At 51.7% G+C, this 18486-nt stretch overlaps 1 protein-coding gene across 1 annotated transcript in view; it reads left to right on the top strand.

Moving 5' to 3' along the window:
* LOC144732353 (phosphorylase b kinase regulatory subunit beta-like) overlaps nt 1-18486 on the top strand; it is a 140260-nt gene that overhangs the window by 37196 nt on the left and 84578 nt on the right. The window contains exons 5-7 of the mRNA XM_078613832.1: nt 3497-3604; nt 7031-7111; nt 17423-17538. Coding sequence (XP_078469958.1) covers nt 3497-3604; nt 7031-7111; nt 17423-17538 — 305 coding nt within the window. The remainder of the gene's footprint in view (nt 1-3496; nt 3605-7030; nt 7112-17422; nt 17539-18486) is intronic.

The following is an 18486-nucleotide window of genomic DNA, read 5'->3' as shown; positions in this document are numbered from 1 at the left end:
TGGATCCACAAACCCGTATTTCTGCACTACTGCCGCCGCCTCTGGCCTTTATGCAGCCCGGCGGGTTTGGGGGTTCCACAGATCTCTGCTTGATCGACCAACCCTTGCTTCCGAATCACCGCAACACAGGGGTGTGCCACCACGAGCCCACGCTGTGCTGCATCTGTGATAATAGTGGCAATGATGAGAGCTGCTGCTCAAGTTCAACACGGCGAGTATCACAGCAGTGTGATTACAGCTTGAACACCGCATCAAGCAAAACCCCCTACCCTGACAGCTACTCCACGCTTGCAGCCAATCTGACCGCATGACCACCCCTGTTGCGACCACCTTCCTTCGTCACAATGACAGCTTTCTCATGACGACGCCTCTCAACTGAACAGACCCTCGTGTGACTACCCCTTGCTGGGGCAACCTCTTGCCATGTCTACCTGCCGCACCTCTGATTAGCACAGTTGGCTACGTATGGTATGAAAGAAGTTCAATATACATACATACCTCTCGATTTGTCTCCGCTCTCAAATGTGTCTACCATTCAACGTGACCTAATCTCTGAACGTCACTACCTCCCCATAGCCTGACTGCTGTTCTTCACATGGTGATTGCCTCTAAATGTGCCTACCCTCTCAATGTTATATCATGACCACCTCTCAATCATGAGCACATCCCATCGGGACCACATTCGAATACATTTGCCCTCGGCAGCACGACTGCAGTACTGGACGTCGCGATGCACTCTCCCCACCTTGTGACCATCACCAACACAGGGGTTGGCAACCCCAAAATAACAAGAAGAGCAATCTTTTTCGAATTCGGTAAAAACAATTTTAAGAGCCGCAATGCACGTGAATAACGTGACGAAGCAGTTCTTAAAGAGCTGCATGTGCAGATCCGGAGCCGAAGGTTGCCGACCCCTGCACCAACACGACTCCTCCCCGTCAAGTCGACCTCTCGGCGGCAGTGCCTTCTCCCCTGGCGTCTCCCTCCCGTCGTGGCCCCGTTGCCCGTCGCTCGCCCAAATGATAATCTACGGGCAGTCAAATCCAAACGGAGGCCGGATTGCGACTGAATCCCGCGACGCAATCCGGCCCGCGTCGCTGCTAAGTACATTTGCTTGGCCGTCGGCCAACGCTAAATTCAATCCTTAATGGAATTGTAACGTGTATTTATCTGCCGCGTGGGCGGTGGCGGGGGAGCAGCGCAAGACGCAGAGTGAAGAATATTCGGTTCTTCACCCAGTGCACCAGCGTTTAAGGTGATCGGACTGAGTGATTTGCACGGGGGTGGGGGTGGGTGTTGCTGGTTGAATGGGAAAACTGAGGTTGACTCTGCCGCAAAGTGGTAAGGAGGAATTGTAATTTTGTTTGTCCAAGCGGAGTTTTGTTGAGTTTGGATGAGTGGGTGCGCTCCGACACTGTTCCCAACAATCAGCTCCACAGCCACCAACATCACCTCCACTGTTTAACACGTAGGCTTTCGCGACCAATATTATTCATAATCAACGTTTTTGGGTTTAGATCGCGTTATTTATAAATGTGTCGTAACCCTCCACCACCCGATACGGCCAACGTAACACTTTTTTACTGATTGGCCGTGTCGGGTGGTGGAGGGTTACGACACATTTATAAATAACGCGATCTAAACCCAAAAACGTTGATTATGAATCACCTCCACTATCACCGCCACCGGCAATGTCACCATCAATTCCACTGTCACCACCACTATCACCACCGCCACGATCATCACAACCACCACCAACACTATCTCCACCACCTCTACTGCCATCACCACCTCCACTGCTACCATCATCACCGCAACCACCACCACTATCACTAAGTCATGATCGCGAGCACCGCCTTTGTCTCCCCCGTGCTGGTGTCCTATACAGCGCAACAGGTACTCGTTTAAGGCTGAGTTAACCTAGGGGTGACCCAGGACCAAATTAAATATTCGCCACTGTTATTGGTCTGGAGTGGGAAGCGAACTCAGGTCTTACTACATGTGTGCATCCATCGTATCTCGCCAAACGATATCGTTGCATTACCTACGGGGAAATAGTTTCCGCTTACCGCTTTTTACCTTAACGCAGCACTTTCAGGAACGCTTCTACCGCGTTAAAGAAGGACTTACCATATACAGTAGAGTATGGTCATATATTAGTGTGGCCGATTCAACTCTTGGCACGGATTCGAACCCAATAACCTCGCGGCGAGAAGCTCTGCTGCTGAAACCACGGAGATAATTACTCCCCTGGCCGTGGGGCGAGTGACACAAACCAGCATTGTCATTCACCACGGAACCCGGAGTGACAGAGGGCCTCGCGATGTGGGGCGAGCGGTGCCATCGTTGAGGATTAAAAACGCGACGCTCAGAAATGCCACCGACGTGCGATCGTAATTTAATTGAAAATGAAAAAAAAAAGTCGACGGATGGAGATTATATTCGAGCTTGAGGTGCTTTCGCTGACATTTGATGCGGCTTCGAGCCAGCCGCACCTGGTATCGTTTACGATTAAAAAATCAAAGTTCATGCACAGCTTACGTCGTTATTTAATTATCATATTTTGTTGCTGTTACTTTGGATCGCGATGATGATGTTGATAACATTTGCTGTCAATAATGCGGATGAATCTATTGAATGCGACTTTTGATGGTGGAGATATGGTTGTTGATTTTTGCTGCTCATGTAATTGTATTCTTAATTGATTTTTTTTTGTGTTGGGTCCCTACACCACCCAACATAGCCAAAGAAATTAGTTTGACGAAACTGCTGGTGGGAGTGACTCATAGTTCAGATCGTTATGATATTGATGGTGTTGATGGCATTCTGATGACGAACTTTGATGATGATGATGATGATAATGATGAAATTACAGATGATAATAATGGTTGTAATGAACGTGACAAATAATGATGATGGTATGCTTATTATTGTTGATATCGATAGTGTTGATGGTGGTATAGTGATGATGTTCGTGATGAAAATTATAATAATGAAAATGCAATATGATACGATATAGATTCCTCTCCTCATGTTCCAGTCAGTTCCCTCAACAGACAAGATGTTCTACATCCAGTGCACATTCCCTCTGGACTTTGTTTTGTCTCATAACATGACATTGATGAAACAATTAGAATAAAAATTGTAACCATTAAAATGTTAATTGAGAAAAGGAACAGGCTCAGGATAGAGAGGAAATTACGGTCTGGAATTCAAAGGGGAGAGTGCCACTTATGAGACACACAGAGGGGAGAGTGTCTCTACTGACAGTGGAGAGAGTCTCGACTGAGACACGCAGAGGGGAGAGAGTCTCTACTGACAGTGGAGAGAGTCTCTACTGAGACACGCAGAGGGGAGAGAGTCTCTACTGACAGTGGAGAGAGTCTCGACTGAGACACGCAGAGTGGGATGGGGGGGGGGTCACGCATCCAAGTGCTGACCTATCCCAGCCACGTGTATCCCGTGTCAAGGTCGTGCTGTGTCTGTGCGGGTGCAGCTGGAGCGGTACAAGCAGGACCCCTCTCCCAGCACGTGCCTGCACTCCGTGTTCCACGTGCACACGGGGGACGAGCTGCTGGACTACAGCCTCTACGGGCACCTGCAGGTGCATGGGAATGCGAGCATGCATACGTCTGTACGTGTGTACGTGCATACGTGTGTACGTGCGTACGTGTGTACGTGTGTACGTGCGTACGTGTTTACGTATGTGTGTGCATGCATCCATGTGTACGTGCTTACGTGCGTATGTGTACGTGTGCATACGTATTGCTCGATCAATGTCTGAACCGGTTAGGGGCCTCTCCCCCAGGTCGACTCAGCCTTAAAAGAGTACCTTGTGCGGTGTGCAAACATTGCCACTAGGGAGACAAAGGTGGGTTTTTTTGGCGTGGTGCTGGCAACACCCACCCCATTGTAATAATAATTGAAATGTATAAAGCACCCTTAAACAATCAGGGCGAACGATACCAGCCTTAAAAGGTGTTTTCAAACAGCAATTGCCGCAAAAGTTTGTTAAAGCTACGAGGCGAGTCTTTGTCTCGTTGTGTATATTTGGAGAATGGTGGTACAGAGGTTTCCACACTGCACATTTGAACCCAGTGACCAGGATTCGATTCCCGGCCAGGGATAACATCATTGGCACCGTCTTATCTGAGCCTGTCCTGGCCTCTCCTCTAGGTTGACTTATCCTTTAATTAGTATACCCTGTGCGGTGTGAAAACATCACCACTGTGGAGACCAATATGTCTGAGAAATTTACTGTGCATTGTGTGTATATATATGTATATGTGCGTGTGCATTTGTGTGTACTTGTGGGACAGGTCGCATAGTAGTTTGCACATTGCGCTACGAACCTGGTTACCCGAGTTCGATTCCCATCAGTAACGAATCTGAATTCTTTCTGGGGCTCCCCCAGGTCGACTCAGGCTTATATGATCACTTCCTTAATATATACGTAGAAGTTATTTAGCATCATGCGTAGTCAACCGTGATAGCCAACTTGCAGCAATTGCCCAACAATGAACATTGCGTGGTAGGCGGCTCTATGTACACGTGTGCATATTATATTATTTGTGTATACACTGTATTAATTTACATATACATACAAATACAAAGATCCCCCCATGTAGCCTTAACAGACTGTTGGGGCAAGTGCCCTTAGCGAGCACCTATGAAGGCTGGAATGGCACACGAGGGTGTGGGTGGCCAGCACAACGCCCAGCCATCCTTCTCTGGTGGCGATGTTTTTACACACCGCACCTGGTACTCAATTGAGGCTGAGTCGACCTAGGGGAGGCCCCGGACCGATTCAGATAATCGTCACTGGTGTTGGCCGGCAGCAGTAATCGAACTCAGGTTGCCCGGGTTCGTAGCGCAGCGTGCTAGTCTCTACATTACTCACTTATTAGCACTCCGTCACCTCCTTATCACTCTTCTAACGCTCCTGCCATGGATACTGTTCGCGTGGACTTCACTCGTTGATTCCTCCACCCGTGTTGAGGACTCGGTCTACTACCAGACTGTGTTCAACCACCACTCTAGATAAAAAATTATATGAATAATAATAATGTGTTTTTTGCTTGCAATTTTGGAAAGAGAACCTGTTTGTTTTCATTTAAATGGGAGCCCATCATCCCCCTCTCGTGGCTGATCGCCTAGCCCAGGGGTCGGCAACCACAATAACAAGAAGAGCCATTTTTTTCTAATTTGGAGGGGAAAAAAACCTCAATATTTTAAGAGCTGCAATGCACTTTGTGGTGAATACGAGATAGTGGTCCTTAACGAATAATGTCACGAAGCGATCCTTAAAGAGTGGCTCCGGAGAAAACCGCCTGACCTAATCTATTGTCCTATCATATGAAGTCCAAACACTCACACACATATTCTGAGCCTGAGTCATATTCGCATTCCCAATGTCCAGAACTCATCCCGCCTCGGAAATTTCTATTCGTTCCCCGCTTAAGCAGCGTCTTGATGATTGGTAGAAGGTCACGGCGAGCCATGCCAGTGAAATAGAGTGAATGTGTGTGTTTGTGTTTACATTGTGGGGGGGAGGGGAGCGGCAGTGTAGTGATTAGCGCGGTGCGGTACGAATCCCGCGACGACCCGAGTTCGATTCCCATTCACAACTGATAATGGTGATGAATATCTGATTGGGTCCTGGGCCTCTGCCCAAGGTCGATTCAGCCCTAAATAGGTAACTAGTGCGGTGTGTAAAACATCAGCATTGGGGAGACAAATCTCAGCCTCCGGTTTTTCCTTCCACATTTAGAAACATGCGTTTAGATTATTTTGATTAGTTTGCTTGTTTAAATTTCCATACAACAAACCACTTAGATAAGCTATCATTTTTGGCCAGGTCGCTTCTGCAAAAGATGGTAATAGCTCAGTGGGCTTTACATGGTAAGATTTAAAAAAATGTTTAGTTTTACTTGTGCATGTTTTAAGTGATTCGTTTACCTTTCTTAAGCGTTGCACTCCTATCATGTTATTGTATTGTGTGTTGCTGCAACGTTCTAAACCCTACTGAACATCCTTGAAAAAGCTCATCGGATTCCTCCAGTATAAATACATATTCTGATTGTGTCTCAGTTGGAGTTAGTACCATCTTCACGTGGCAAGTGGTCATTAGCAATGGGGAGACAAAGGTGGCTGGGAGAGAGTGCTGACCCACATTGCCCTCCCATGCACCATGCTGCTCTTAATTGATGTCTCCCCAACAGCACTTATCTCTGAACTCTGTACGGCCGAATGTCGATATATGTCTCTTGATTGGATTGTGTGTGTGTTAATCAACTGCGTATTGTTAACCCTTGCCAGCGAGCTTTGGCCATTCTCAAAGTGCACCTAGACTGGCACCAGCACTACTGTGGTAATGTCATCACTGGCCTAGTCGTACAATGGTGGTTGCATATTGTATGTGTGTGTTTGTACATGCTCAAGTCACCTCGCTGAGTTAACCTGTAACACCTGGATCTGTTTTGTGACTGCCTGCTCACGAGCCTTCATCACTTCATGTGGCCTCAAAGTGTACCTAGCCTGGCACAAGCGCCTTGGTCACGAAGTGACGAAGGCAGATGTTGTTGATGTTGTTAATGGGTGTTTATGTTTGTGTGTCTGTGTTTTTATACATATGTGCATTTGCTTGCATGTGTCGGTATGGGTGTAAATGTTTGTGTTTCTGTGTATGCCTGTATGTATGTGTGTGTATTTGTGAATTAATTGTGGGAGTGGTGGCGTTGTGGTTGGCATGCTGCCCGATGAACCCAGTGACCCGAGTTCGATTCGCATTCAAGGCCAACACTGGTGACGATTATCTAAACCCGTCTTGGGCCTCCTCCCCTAGGTCGACTCGGCCTCACATGAGTACCTGGTGCGGTGTGTAAACATCACCACTGGGAGAGAAAGGTGGTCGGGCGTGGTACTGGCCACCCCACCCCGTCGTGTACCATGCTGGCCTTCATACGTGCTCGCTAACAGCACCTGCCCCAATAGTCTATTAAAGCTATACGGGGGTGCTTGTCTTTGTCAGATCGATGCCCTGTCACTCTTCCTCCTTTACCTCGTTGAGATGACGTCCTCGGGCCTGCAAATCATCTACAACACCGATGAGGTAACGCAACAAACAAAAACACAAACAAGTGACGAACAAAACATTTTACAATGCACTGGGCCACCCATAATGCTTTGAAAAATAAATCAAAACACAGGTATAAGAGTGCTCAACGTGATGATGATGCTGCAGAACCGCTCATCCAGCTCTTGACAGAGCTCCTTCCACGCTTGCTTGGTGAAGTGTAGTTGGCCGTGTGTCAGTCATCCTCTATATTTACAATCCTAGTGCTCAGAGTTGGGCTAGGCCAGGGGTCGGCAATCAAAATAACAAGACAATTGTTTCGAATTCAGTAAAAAAACTCTATTTTTCAAGAGCCGCAATGCAATGTCACCAGGCGGTCCTTGAAGAGCTGCACGCGGCTCCGGAGCTGCAGGTTGTCGACTCCTGGGCTCGGCTGACTGAAGTAAAAAACAATAGTCTGATTATTCTTGTATATTCATTCATTGGTGATTGGGCAGAGCCCATCAGACTCACAGCACAGTACACACAACTCACGGAAGGCTGGAGTTCGGATGCTAACCCGGGTTTTAGTGGTCCTTTGGCATAGTGCTGGCTTTCCAAAACCCATCTATCACAAATCACAGCTGTGACTCTTTCCACGCTTTTCATTTGACCTCTCAGCAAATATAAACTGTTAAAACACACTGCACGTGCCTGATGGTTGCTAAACACTATTTCATGTAACTCTCTTTGTTTCTTTGCACGTTGACAAAATAATCCCCCATGTAGCCTCGACAGATTGTCGGGGCAAGTACTGTTAGCGAGTAGCATCTATGAAGGCCGGCACGATGCACGAGGAGATTGTGTGGCCAGAACCACACCCAGCCGCCTTTGTCTCCCCATTGTTGATGTTTACATACCCCACCAGGTACTTATTTAAGGTTAAGTCGACCTAGGTGAGGCCCAGGACCAGTTCATATATTCGCTACACTTATTGGTCATGAGTGGGAATCGAACTCGGGTCATTGGGTTTGTCGTGCAGCGTGCAAACTACGACGCTACCGCTCCCCATACCCAATGGCGGAGCCAGGATTTTCAGGTAGGGGGGGGCAACCCCTCCAGCAATGAAAAATGATCGGAGTTGTTAGTAAGTAAGGATTTGTCCATTGATTTTTATTCGACGCGTGTGCGGTGATGGCGCAGCCATCGATCGAGGGTCGAATTCGAACCCTGTGTAATCGGCATCGCGCTCGCTGAAGGTGTTTGCCTTCAGGGAAGTCGTGTACTGTATACGCAACTGCGCACAATTCTGAGTCACTTATAACTGCTTTGCCGTTACTTATTGCCAATTATAGACTCAGACTATTGTTCTATCATCTCATAGCGTCCCTGGCACGTAATAATATGCTACACAGTGGCAGTGGGGGTCGCAAAATGCCGATTTATCACTAATAAACCCCAATGATCCGATCGAAATTAGTGATATCGATCGGATCATTGGGGGGGGGGGGCACGTGCCACCTCCCCCCCCTCCCCCACTGGCTCCGCCAGTGCCCATACCACCACTTCGAACAAATACAAATATCCCCCGTATAGCATTCACAGACTTTTGGGGCAAGTGCTGTTCGCGAGTAGCATCTATGAAAGCCGGCACAGCACTCGAGGGGGTGGGTAGACAGCCCCGCGCCCGACCACCATTGTCTCCCCAGTGGCGATGTTTATGTAGTGGTGGTATTGACGTGCGCCGACTGTGACAGTGATGGATCACGGGGCGGCGCGGGGTGCGGGGTTGGGCACGCGTTGTGGGCGTGGTGTGGACGCGCGCGCCGGGAGTGACAGATGACGAGGCGGCGCGGAGTGAGTGGTGAGGCACGATGAGATGTGGGAAAAGAGGATCGTAGCCAGCACCCGGCGATTGGTCGAATAAGTGGGTGCTCGCAGCGACGTCCGCAGGTGGGGTATAAAGGGGGACGCGCGAGAGCACTCGGGGAGAGTTACCCAGTTGAAGACCCGAAGACGGAGCTGAAGACCTAGTGAAGCCGAGTAGCTCAGTGGCGTTAGTCGCCGAGTAGCTAAGTGGATGTTGGTCATCCGAGTAGCTCAGTGGCGTTAGTCGCCGAGTAGCTAAGTGGATGTTGGTCATCCGAGTAGCTCAGTGGGCGTTAGTCGCCAAGTAGCTAAGTGGGTGGTTGTCACCCGAGTACTAAGTGGATGTTGGTCATCCGAGTAGCTCAGTGGCGTTAGTCGCCAAGTAGCTAAGAGGATGTTGGTCATCCGAGTAGCTCAGTGGGCGTTAGTCGCCAAGTAGCTAAGTGGGTGTTTGTCACCCGAGTACTAAGTGGATGTTGGTCATCCGAGTAACTCAGTGGGCGTTAGTCGCCAAGTAGCTAAGTGGGTGTTTGTCACCCGAGTACTAAGTGGATGTTGGTCATCCGAGTAACTCAGTGGGCGTTAGTCGCCAAGTAGCTAAGTGGGTGTTTGTCACCCGAGATACCAAGTAGGTGTTAGTCACCTGTAACCAAGTTGATAAAATAAAGAGTGTGTTACCCGTGAAGTCGTCTCCCGTGGAGTTACTACATTACAACTGGCGTCAGAAGTAAACCTGTCTTCAAGAAGTATGGACACAAGGAAGACTACCCGTACCCACGAGCGAGGTCGGGATGACGACGGCGTACCGGGGACACCGACCTCGGGAGTAGAGGACGAGGAGTTGCCGCCGATGCAGCACTTCGCGGTGATGGCCGACGCTCCGCTTGCCTCCGACACCGGCCTCCAGGACGCGCACGCCCGCTTGGCGGAGTTGCTACTCGCCGCCGCCGCTGTCTTGGCCGACATCTCCGTTCCGGCGAGCGGAAAAACGGCTGCGGGGGTCGTGGAGGAAGCGACGGTGGAGGATTCCCGCCAAAGGGCGCTTCGCGCCAAAAGCCTGGAAGTTGCCGCCGTTTTTGGGGGGCCGCCACCGATTGGCGGGAAAGACGGACGCCACGTGGCCGGACACCTCCGCGCAGCGCAGCCCACGTCATCGGCGCGCGCCGGAGCCCTCCATTTTGCGCCTGACAACCGAGCCGACATTTTACACAACTCCAGCGGAGCGCGGGAAAATCTCTCCGACGTCGACGACGATCGGGTCCTCCAGCAAAGATTGCCCGCGCTGTCGGCGTTCAAGGCGGATGGGGGCGACTGGGGAGCCTTCCAACGAAGGTTCCTCGCTCATCAGGAGATGTCGGGGTGGTCCGACACCACTGCCCTGCGTGCGTTGCCAGCGATGCTTGACGACGACGCGCTTGCAGCCTTCACATCTGCTGCAAGGTCGTCCCGCTCTACGCTCCAGGCCGCACTACACCTGATGGCGAAGGTGTTCGGGCCGCCCTCCACGTGCCGCCACCAGTTCTACGATCGGCGGAAGGTGGCTGGGGAAACGACGCTAGCCTACCGCACGGCACTGCTCGCCTTGGCGGACGCGGCTTTTCCCCGCATGGATAAGGAGGGGAAGGACGCCATGGTGACGGAGCAACTGCTGGTGTTGGCCCACGAGTTGGGGGTCCCCATCAACGTGGCAGACGAGATGGAGATCTGCTCCCTGGCGATCGCCACGAGCATTCACGCGTACGAGGTCCTCAAACGCAAGCCGGGGGTCGTCTGCAAATGGCCGGGGAATGCGGCACTGGCCGCCACGATCGCCGAACCTCAGCCAGCTGCGGTGCAGGAGCGGGCCTTCGCTGCATCGTGTCCGGGGGAGTGGAGAACGGGGGGTCGTTCGCCCACACGTTCGCCCCGCAAGCTGGAGCAACCGAAACCTACGACGTCCGTCGTCTGCTACAACTGCGGCCTTCGGGGTCACGTCGCAGCCGGGTGCCGGGCCCCGCGTCCGCGCACCGCAGGACCACGTCGGGACGACGACCAGGGCCACAAGTCATCCCAACAAAACCCGGCAAGTCGCGGCACCTCACACGTTCGGTCCACAAACACGGCACATTCGGGTCGCCGCTTCGCGGTGGGGGGTTCGCGGCTGGGTGCCGAGGGTTCAATTCGGTGGGGGGGGTCCAAACGCGGCCCGCAAGCAGTCGAGTGGTCCGAATTGGCCCACAGGATCGTGGCTGCGTCAGCCGGGTCGTCCGTGGTAACGGGGTTCATTGACGGGGTTGAGGTCCGGGTGCTTGTTGACACGGGTGCGTCGGCCACCATCATCTCGGACCTTATTTATAACATCCTTCCCGTCCAAAGTAGACCCCTTCTGCCGGTAGACGTGCCATTTTATGCGGCGAATGGGGGATCCCTGGGGATCATCGGCCAGATTCGGGCGACTATTTGCATTGGGGACATTAAATTAGCGGGCCCTATTTTTGTATCATCATCGCTGGCCGTTCCCTGTTTGCTAGGTACGGACTTTTTGTCAAAAATGCCCATCAAAATTCTTATTGATCAGGCCTGCATAGAGCTTCCGTCAGGTCGGCGGGTTGCCTTCTTGTCGAGCCCTATCAAAGTGCGCACGGTTTGTGCGACGGTGCAGGCGCTGGCGACTCACACTGTACGGGTACCCCCGGGATCGCAAATGTTAGTACCCCTTCGGTTCAGGAAGCCACTCGAGGTGGGTGCGGAGGCACAGGGGGTGCTGTTGGGGCCGTCAAACAGAGCCAGTAAGGGCCTCGACTTAGCGGTTGCTCAAACCATGGTGAGAGGGGACAGTGAGCCGTTCGTAATGGTCCTGAATACGGGGTCGCGGCCGGCCGTAATTGCGCAGGGAACGGTGCTGGCTCACGCCGCGCCGCTGCCCGTTGAGGAACGGCTCGTGGCTCAAGCAGATTTTACTGTCGAGTCGCATCCTCAAAGTGATGAGGGGACTGAGTGGTTGGACTCGCTGTGTGCGGGTTCTGCTAACTTGTCCGGGGTGCAATTGGGAGCATTGAGGGGTTTGCTCATCGAGTTTGCTGACGTGTTCAGCAAACATAAGTACGATATCGGCTGCACTGACCTGTTGCGCCACCACATAGCTACAGGGGACGCGGCCCCTATTCGTCAGAATCCTTTCCGGCTCAGCCCGGCCGAGAAGGAACATGTGCAATCGGCGGTTAATGATATGTTGGCGGCCGATATCATTTCGCCCTCTTCTAGTCCGTGGGGTGCTCCTATTGTCCTAGTAAAGAAACAGGACGGGTCCTTGCGGTTTTGTGTCGATTTCCGCCGCTTAAACAAAATCTCGATGGCGGATGCGTATCCGCTCCCCAGGATGGATGAGTCGCTGGATGCCTTGGCGGGAGCGCAGTTTTTTTCCACACTCGATCTGCTTTCTGGATTTTGGCAATTGCCACTCGATAACGAGTCTAAACCTAAAACTGCTTTCCGCACACCTGGGGGCCTTTTTGAATTCAACCGTTTGCCCATGGGCTTACATTCCGCTCCCGCCACGTTCCAGAGACTCATGGAATTGGTTTTGTCGGGCCTCCAATGGGATACCTGTTTGATTTATCTTGACGATATTATCGTCTTTAGTCGGACTTTCGAGGAGCACCTCCAGCGACTGAGAGCGGTGTTCCTCAGGATGCGTTCCGCTAAGCTAAAATTTAAACCGGCTAAATGTTTTCTGCTTCGGGAATCTGTCAGGTATTTGGGCCATATCGTGAGTCGTTCAGGGATCTCGACGGACCCTGCTAAGACGCATTGCGTCAGCTCATGGCCAACGCCAACCTCGGTCACGGAGGTTCGTAGTTTCATTGGTTTTGCCTCCTATTACCGTCGTTTTGTCAAGCAATTTGCCACCATAGCCAAGCCCCTGCATGCTTTGACGGCTAAGGGTGTGAGGTTTCACTGGGGGGCAGAGGAGGAGGATGCGTTCTGCTCCCTCCGTGACGCTTTGGTGCAGGCTCCCCCCTTGTGTTACCCCGATTTCACACAACCGTTTTTGCTTGACACGGACGCCAGCAATACGGGTATCGGGGGGGTGCTCTCACAGTTGGTCGGGGGGGTTGAACGGGTGGTCGCCTACGGTAGTAGGGTTCTTTCCCCCGCAGAACAACGCTATTGCGTAACTCGTCGTGAATTGTTAGCCATTGTGTTTTTTACACAGCAATTCAGGCCGTATCTTTACGGCCGTCATTTTACGGTCCGGACGGACCATGCGGCTCTACAATACGCTATGCGCGTGGCGCAGCCATCGGGCCAATTGTCCCGATGGTTGGAGGTCCTTCAAGACTACCAATTCACGACGATTTACCGAAAAGGGTTGCGGCACTCAAACGCGGACGCCTTGTCGCGGTTGCCGCCGTGCACGGACTGCACATGTTTGTTGGGATCAGCGCGGTGCAAACCCCCGGTCGCCGGCGCCCCGGGAGTTGCGCTCGCCGCCACTGACACCCCGGAAGAGGACGCCCCCACGGGGAGGGATTCGCTGTTGTCGTTGCCCCTCATTGAGTGGGGCCGCCTCCAGATGTCCGACAGCTCCCTACTTACGCTGCGTCGGAAAGTTGGCGCTCCCGAACAAGGGGAGGCGCGGGTCGGTTCCTGGGTGTGCAGACAGGGCCTGTTGATGAGGTGGGACAACATGTCCCAGCGTCACGTGCTCGTGGTGCCTGTTGCTATGCGGGGTAGGATTGTTCTGGCAGCTCATGAACGGCTCATGCATCTGGGTTTTCACAAAACGCTCGCCCTAATCCAGCGAGACTATTATTGGCCGGGGATGGGTAACGACGTGGCGAATATTCTTAAGGGATGCGTAGAGTGCGCCAAAAGGAAACCGCCACCATTGGCGGCTAATCCACCGCTGCAATCCATTCAGGTTTCGCGTATAAACGAATTGGTAGCGTTGGACATCTTGGGGCCCTTTCCGGTTACACCAAGGGGAAATAGGTTCCTGCTGGTTGGCGTGGAATACTTCACCCGATGGCCTATGGCATGGCCGCTCGCCAACCAGTCGGCTGCGGCGGTGGCGGACGCCTTTGTCCAGGGTTATGTGTTGGACAAGGGCGCCCCCGAACGCTTGCTGACGGATCAAGGGAAGAATTTTTCGAGCGTTTTGTTGCGCGAGGTGTGCGACCTGTTGGGTACAAAGAAAGTGCGTACTTCCCCCTACCACCCGCAGACTGACGGGATGGTTGAGCGTCTGAACAGAACGATTACGTCTATGTTGTGCCAACAGGTCTGCGACGATCAGGTTGATTGGGACTTACAGGTGCCGGGGGTACTCGCGGCCTATCGAATGGCCCCTCATGCGGCGACAGGGTTTTCCCCATTTTTTCTTATGTATGGGCGGGAGGCCGATCCGGCCATGGACGTCCAACTGGGGATTTCCCAGCCACGTGCAAAATCTAAATTGGCAGACCACATCAAATTTAATATCGCCAAATTGACTGAAGCGCGGGAGGGGGCAAGGTTGAATTCGCGGTCGCGGCAAATTGCAAACGAGAAATTGCATGAGCGGAGGGTGCATACGCATGATTGGAAACCAGGCGATAAGGCCTGGCTGCATTGTCCACATGCACCGTTGGCTACGTCCCCCAAGTTGTTGAGACCTTGGAGGGGACCGGTGGAAATTGTGCGGGTTGCACGGCCCCAGAGTATACAGATTAAATGGGGGAAACGCCGTTGGTATGTGCACCCCTCCCGACTGAAGCCCTATGCGGCACCGTGTGACCCCGTTCTGTGCCGTGACGACCGGGCGTGTGATGTGACCGTCGACTCGGGGAGGGAGGTGTCGCAGGCTGATCCTCACGTGTCTCCACCTGACCCACCCCCAGGTGCCTCGGGCTTGACGGCTGCTGACCATCGAGAGCCTGAACCCCGGGGCACGCACGAGTCCTCGATGCCTGGCCGATGTCTTCCTGAACCGCCGGCACCACCGGACGTTCAACCGCGTCTGGTGCCGTACGACGGACCGGCAAGGCGGACTCGGGCTAGGTCTCAACAATTTTCATGAGGACGGGTTTTTTTTTTTGTGCTCTACACCGAGCTCGCCCGGTGTTCCCCTCTGCCGGGATAATGTCCCGTTGTAGGGGCGCTCGGAAGAAAAGGGGACACTGCACGAGTCGAAAGAAAAAAAAAAAAAATTTCCATTTATTTTTTTTGTATACACATTGCTATTGTCACTCGCCGGTTTGTATATATTGTTCTGTTGTCGCGGTGGCATTGGTTGAGGGTTGCGGATGGTGGTGTTCGCGTCGTGTTGTGTTGTTAGCTTAGTTGTTGTTCTTGTTGTTGTGTTGTGTTACGGGGCACACAGGGAGGGTTTGTAATTTTTGTAGCAGCCGGGGCGGCTGCGAGCTATGTGGTAGGGGGTGATGTAGTGGTGGTATTGACGTGCGCCGACTGTGACAGTGATGGATCACGGGGCGGCGCGGGGTGCGGGGTTGGGCACGCGTTGTGGGCGTGGTGTGGACGCGCGCGCCGGGAGTGACAGATGACGAGGCGGCGCGGAGTGAGTGGTGAGGCACGATGAGATGTGGGAAAAGAGGATCGTAGCCAGCACCCGGCGATTGGTCGAATAAGTGGGTGCTCGCAGCGACGTCCGCAGGTGGGGTATAAAGGGGGACGCGCGAGAGCACTCGGGGAGAGTTACCCAGTTGAAGACCCGAAGACGGAGCTGAAGACCTAGTGAAGCCGAGTAGCTCAGTGGCGTTAGTCGCCGAGTAGCTAAGTGGATGTTGGTCATCCGAGTAGCTCAGTGGCGTTAGTCGCCGAGTAGCTAAGTGGATGTTGGTCATCCGAGTAGCTCAGTGGGCGTTAGTCGCCAAGTAGCTAAGTGGGTGGTTGTCACCCGAGTACTAAGTGGATGTTGGTCATCCGAGTAGCTCAGTGGCGTTAGTCGCCAAGTAGCTAAGAGGATGTTGGTCATCCGAGTAGCTCAGTGGGCGTTAGTCGCCAAGTAGCTAAGTGGGTGTTTGTCACCCGAGTACTAAGTGGATGTTGGTCATCCGAGTAACTCAGTGGGCGTTAGTCGCCAAGTAGCTAAGTGGGTGTTTGTCACCCGAGTACTAAGTGGATGTTGGTCATCCGAGTAACTCAGTGGGCGTTAGTCGCCAAGTAGCTAAGTGGGTGTTTGTCACCCGAGATACCAAGTAGGTGTTAGTCACCTGTAACCAAGTTGATAAAATAAAGAGTGTGTTACCCGTGAAGTCGTCTCCCGTGGAGTTACTACATTACATTTACACACCGCACCAGGTACTCATTTGAGGCTGAGTCAACCTAAGGTAGACCCAGGACCGGTTCCGATAATTATTACTGGTGTTGCCCGTGAGTGGGAATCGAAACCGGGTCGCCAGGTTCGTAGCTCAGCACGCTAATTGCTACTCTACCTCTCCCCACGACACACATACACACACAGTTTTAATTTGAAGCAACGTGTAATGGCTTCATTTGTATTTGAAGAGCGATATATTCTGGTAAATAGAGGAGATGGGTGGTGGTGGGTCACGAGTAATGGCGTTTGCGAAAAACGCTGCCACAGTGAATCGTTTGGACCGCCCACCTTACCTCTATTTGAGGCCCGTTTGGATTCACTAATTGACACGAGCCTGCAGTCTGCAAGATTTATGCAAGCAGCGTTCAATATGACCAAGCTTTGGAACAGTGCTGCTTAATAAAAAAAAAACATGCCGTCACACGTGACAATCTAGGAATGTACATCTCATCCACTTTATGTGGAGTAACTCAAAGACTGCCAAGCAGCATTCATGTTATATATAGACGTAATGTTTAATAGTCTCACCATACATCATATTGTTAATGTTAATGTTTTTTTTTATATAAATGTGTTTAATTGCCTCTGTGACGCAGGTTTCTCACAGGACTGTCACCTGGTTTTATATGAACGATGTCTGCCAGACAATGCATGGGATAACATCGACACAGAGAACATCCACACAGAGAATATCCACACGGATAACATCCGCAAGGAGAACATCCACATTTTAGAGACCTATCGTTGACCAAAGGAGGGCACCCAGGTCACTCTTATAAACAGGACTATCCTGGTCTCTTAGTTCTCGTCTGATTAAACAAAATATGATTAAGAAAAATACGTGGGTCTCGGGCATGATAACGTCGTTACAAGGTGACAATGGCCGATGGGCAAAAATAATAACATAGTGGCAGCCAAGGGACCGCATGCGTCAAAGAGGACATTCACCGCAGAAATGGAGCAATGGAATTAGCTCGCGTCGAGGAGCCACGTGTTTTGTTACATCGCAGGAGCATGAGAGATGGCGACAGCTTGGGGGGGAGGCCTTCATCCAGCAGTGATGATGCACCTATCCGCTGCCGGGCAGCAATCTGGATGAAGAGAAAGCCCCTGCTCACTGTCTCCTCCATCCCATATGATTCCTCCACTCCACCCCCCCACACCTCTCATTTAACCCCCTCCCCCGCCACCCCGTGCAGGTGACGTTTGTGCAGAACCTGGTGTACTGCGTGGAGCGTGCGTACCGCGTGCCCGACTTCGGAATGTGGGAACGCGGCAACAAATACAACAACGGCAGCACGGAGCTGCACGCCAGGTGGGACCGGGCTCACCAGGGCCAGTTCAGTGGCCTGGGTCATCAGAATATGTATTCATACCGAATAAATCTGATGAGTTGTAAAGCTCTTTTTTGCAGATGGCCAGTGGCCAGTGGCGCATCAAGGTTGGGAGGCGATGGGGCCAGTTACATCCCCCCCCCCTCCTGTGAACATCACAACTGGTGTTCTTTTGATAGTTGCCATGGGGAATACATTGACTAATGGAGGACCCCACTTGAAGTGTAGGACATGTCAGGACCACAACCCCTGGAGAAGTGTATAGTTTTGCCACTGCCTCTAGCAATGCAATTGCATGGAACAAGTTTGGTGGAAATCTTCTTTAATTTACACGGATTTAACTGGATTGAGATTAAGGTTCAGTTACAACCAACCACTGATTTTAGGTCTGGGTTAGGACATAGTTCTGTAGCATTAATCATTGATATTGGCCTACTTAAGCAGTTGGCTTTGGATCTTGATTATGAATGATTTTGGACCTGGTTTTGGCTTAATTTAGATGGCTGCATTAGGGCCTGGTTCATGGCTGGTTTAGGGGGTCATTTCGGGCCTATTTTAGGGACTGGTTCATGGCCTAGTTTAGTTCTGGCTTAGGGGCTAATTTAGAGGTCCCAAGATCAAATCCCTCAAGTCTCACACACTTGGTATACAGCTCATCTGGTTGAGGGACGCAGAACCCCTTAGATTTTAATTAAACAATGCTTTCTCAAATGTTCTAAGTTAAAATTATACATGTAAAGAGTTTCTCCATGCTCTCACCAATGCTGGTGGAAATTGGATATTCCTTTGGCAAGGGCCAGGCTACCAACAACACAATGGCTCCTGACTTCCAACGAAGTGGTTTTAATTTTATCAGGGGGAATGTTCCCCTTGGGATTTGAACTCATACCTTACCACTTTGCCTCAGAGCCACCACCTCACCAGATCCG

This window comes from Lampetra planeri, chromosome 42 (assembly GCF_965212315.1).
Source record: "Lampetra planeri chromosome 42, kcLamPlan1.2.h2, whole genome shotgun sequence".
NCBI classification, from domain to species: Eukaryota; Metazoa; Chordata; class Hyperoartia; order Petromyzontiformes; family Petromyzontidae; genus Lampetra; species Lampetra planeri.
This window is presented reverse-complemented; position numbering and strand designations above follow the sequence as displayed.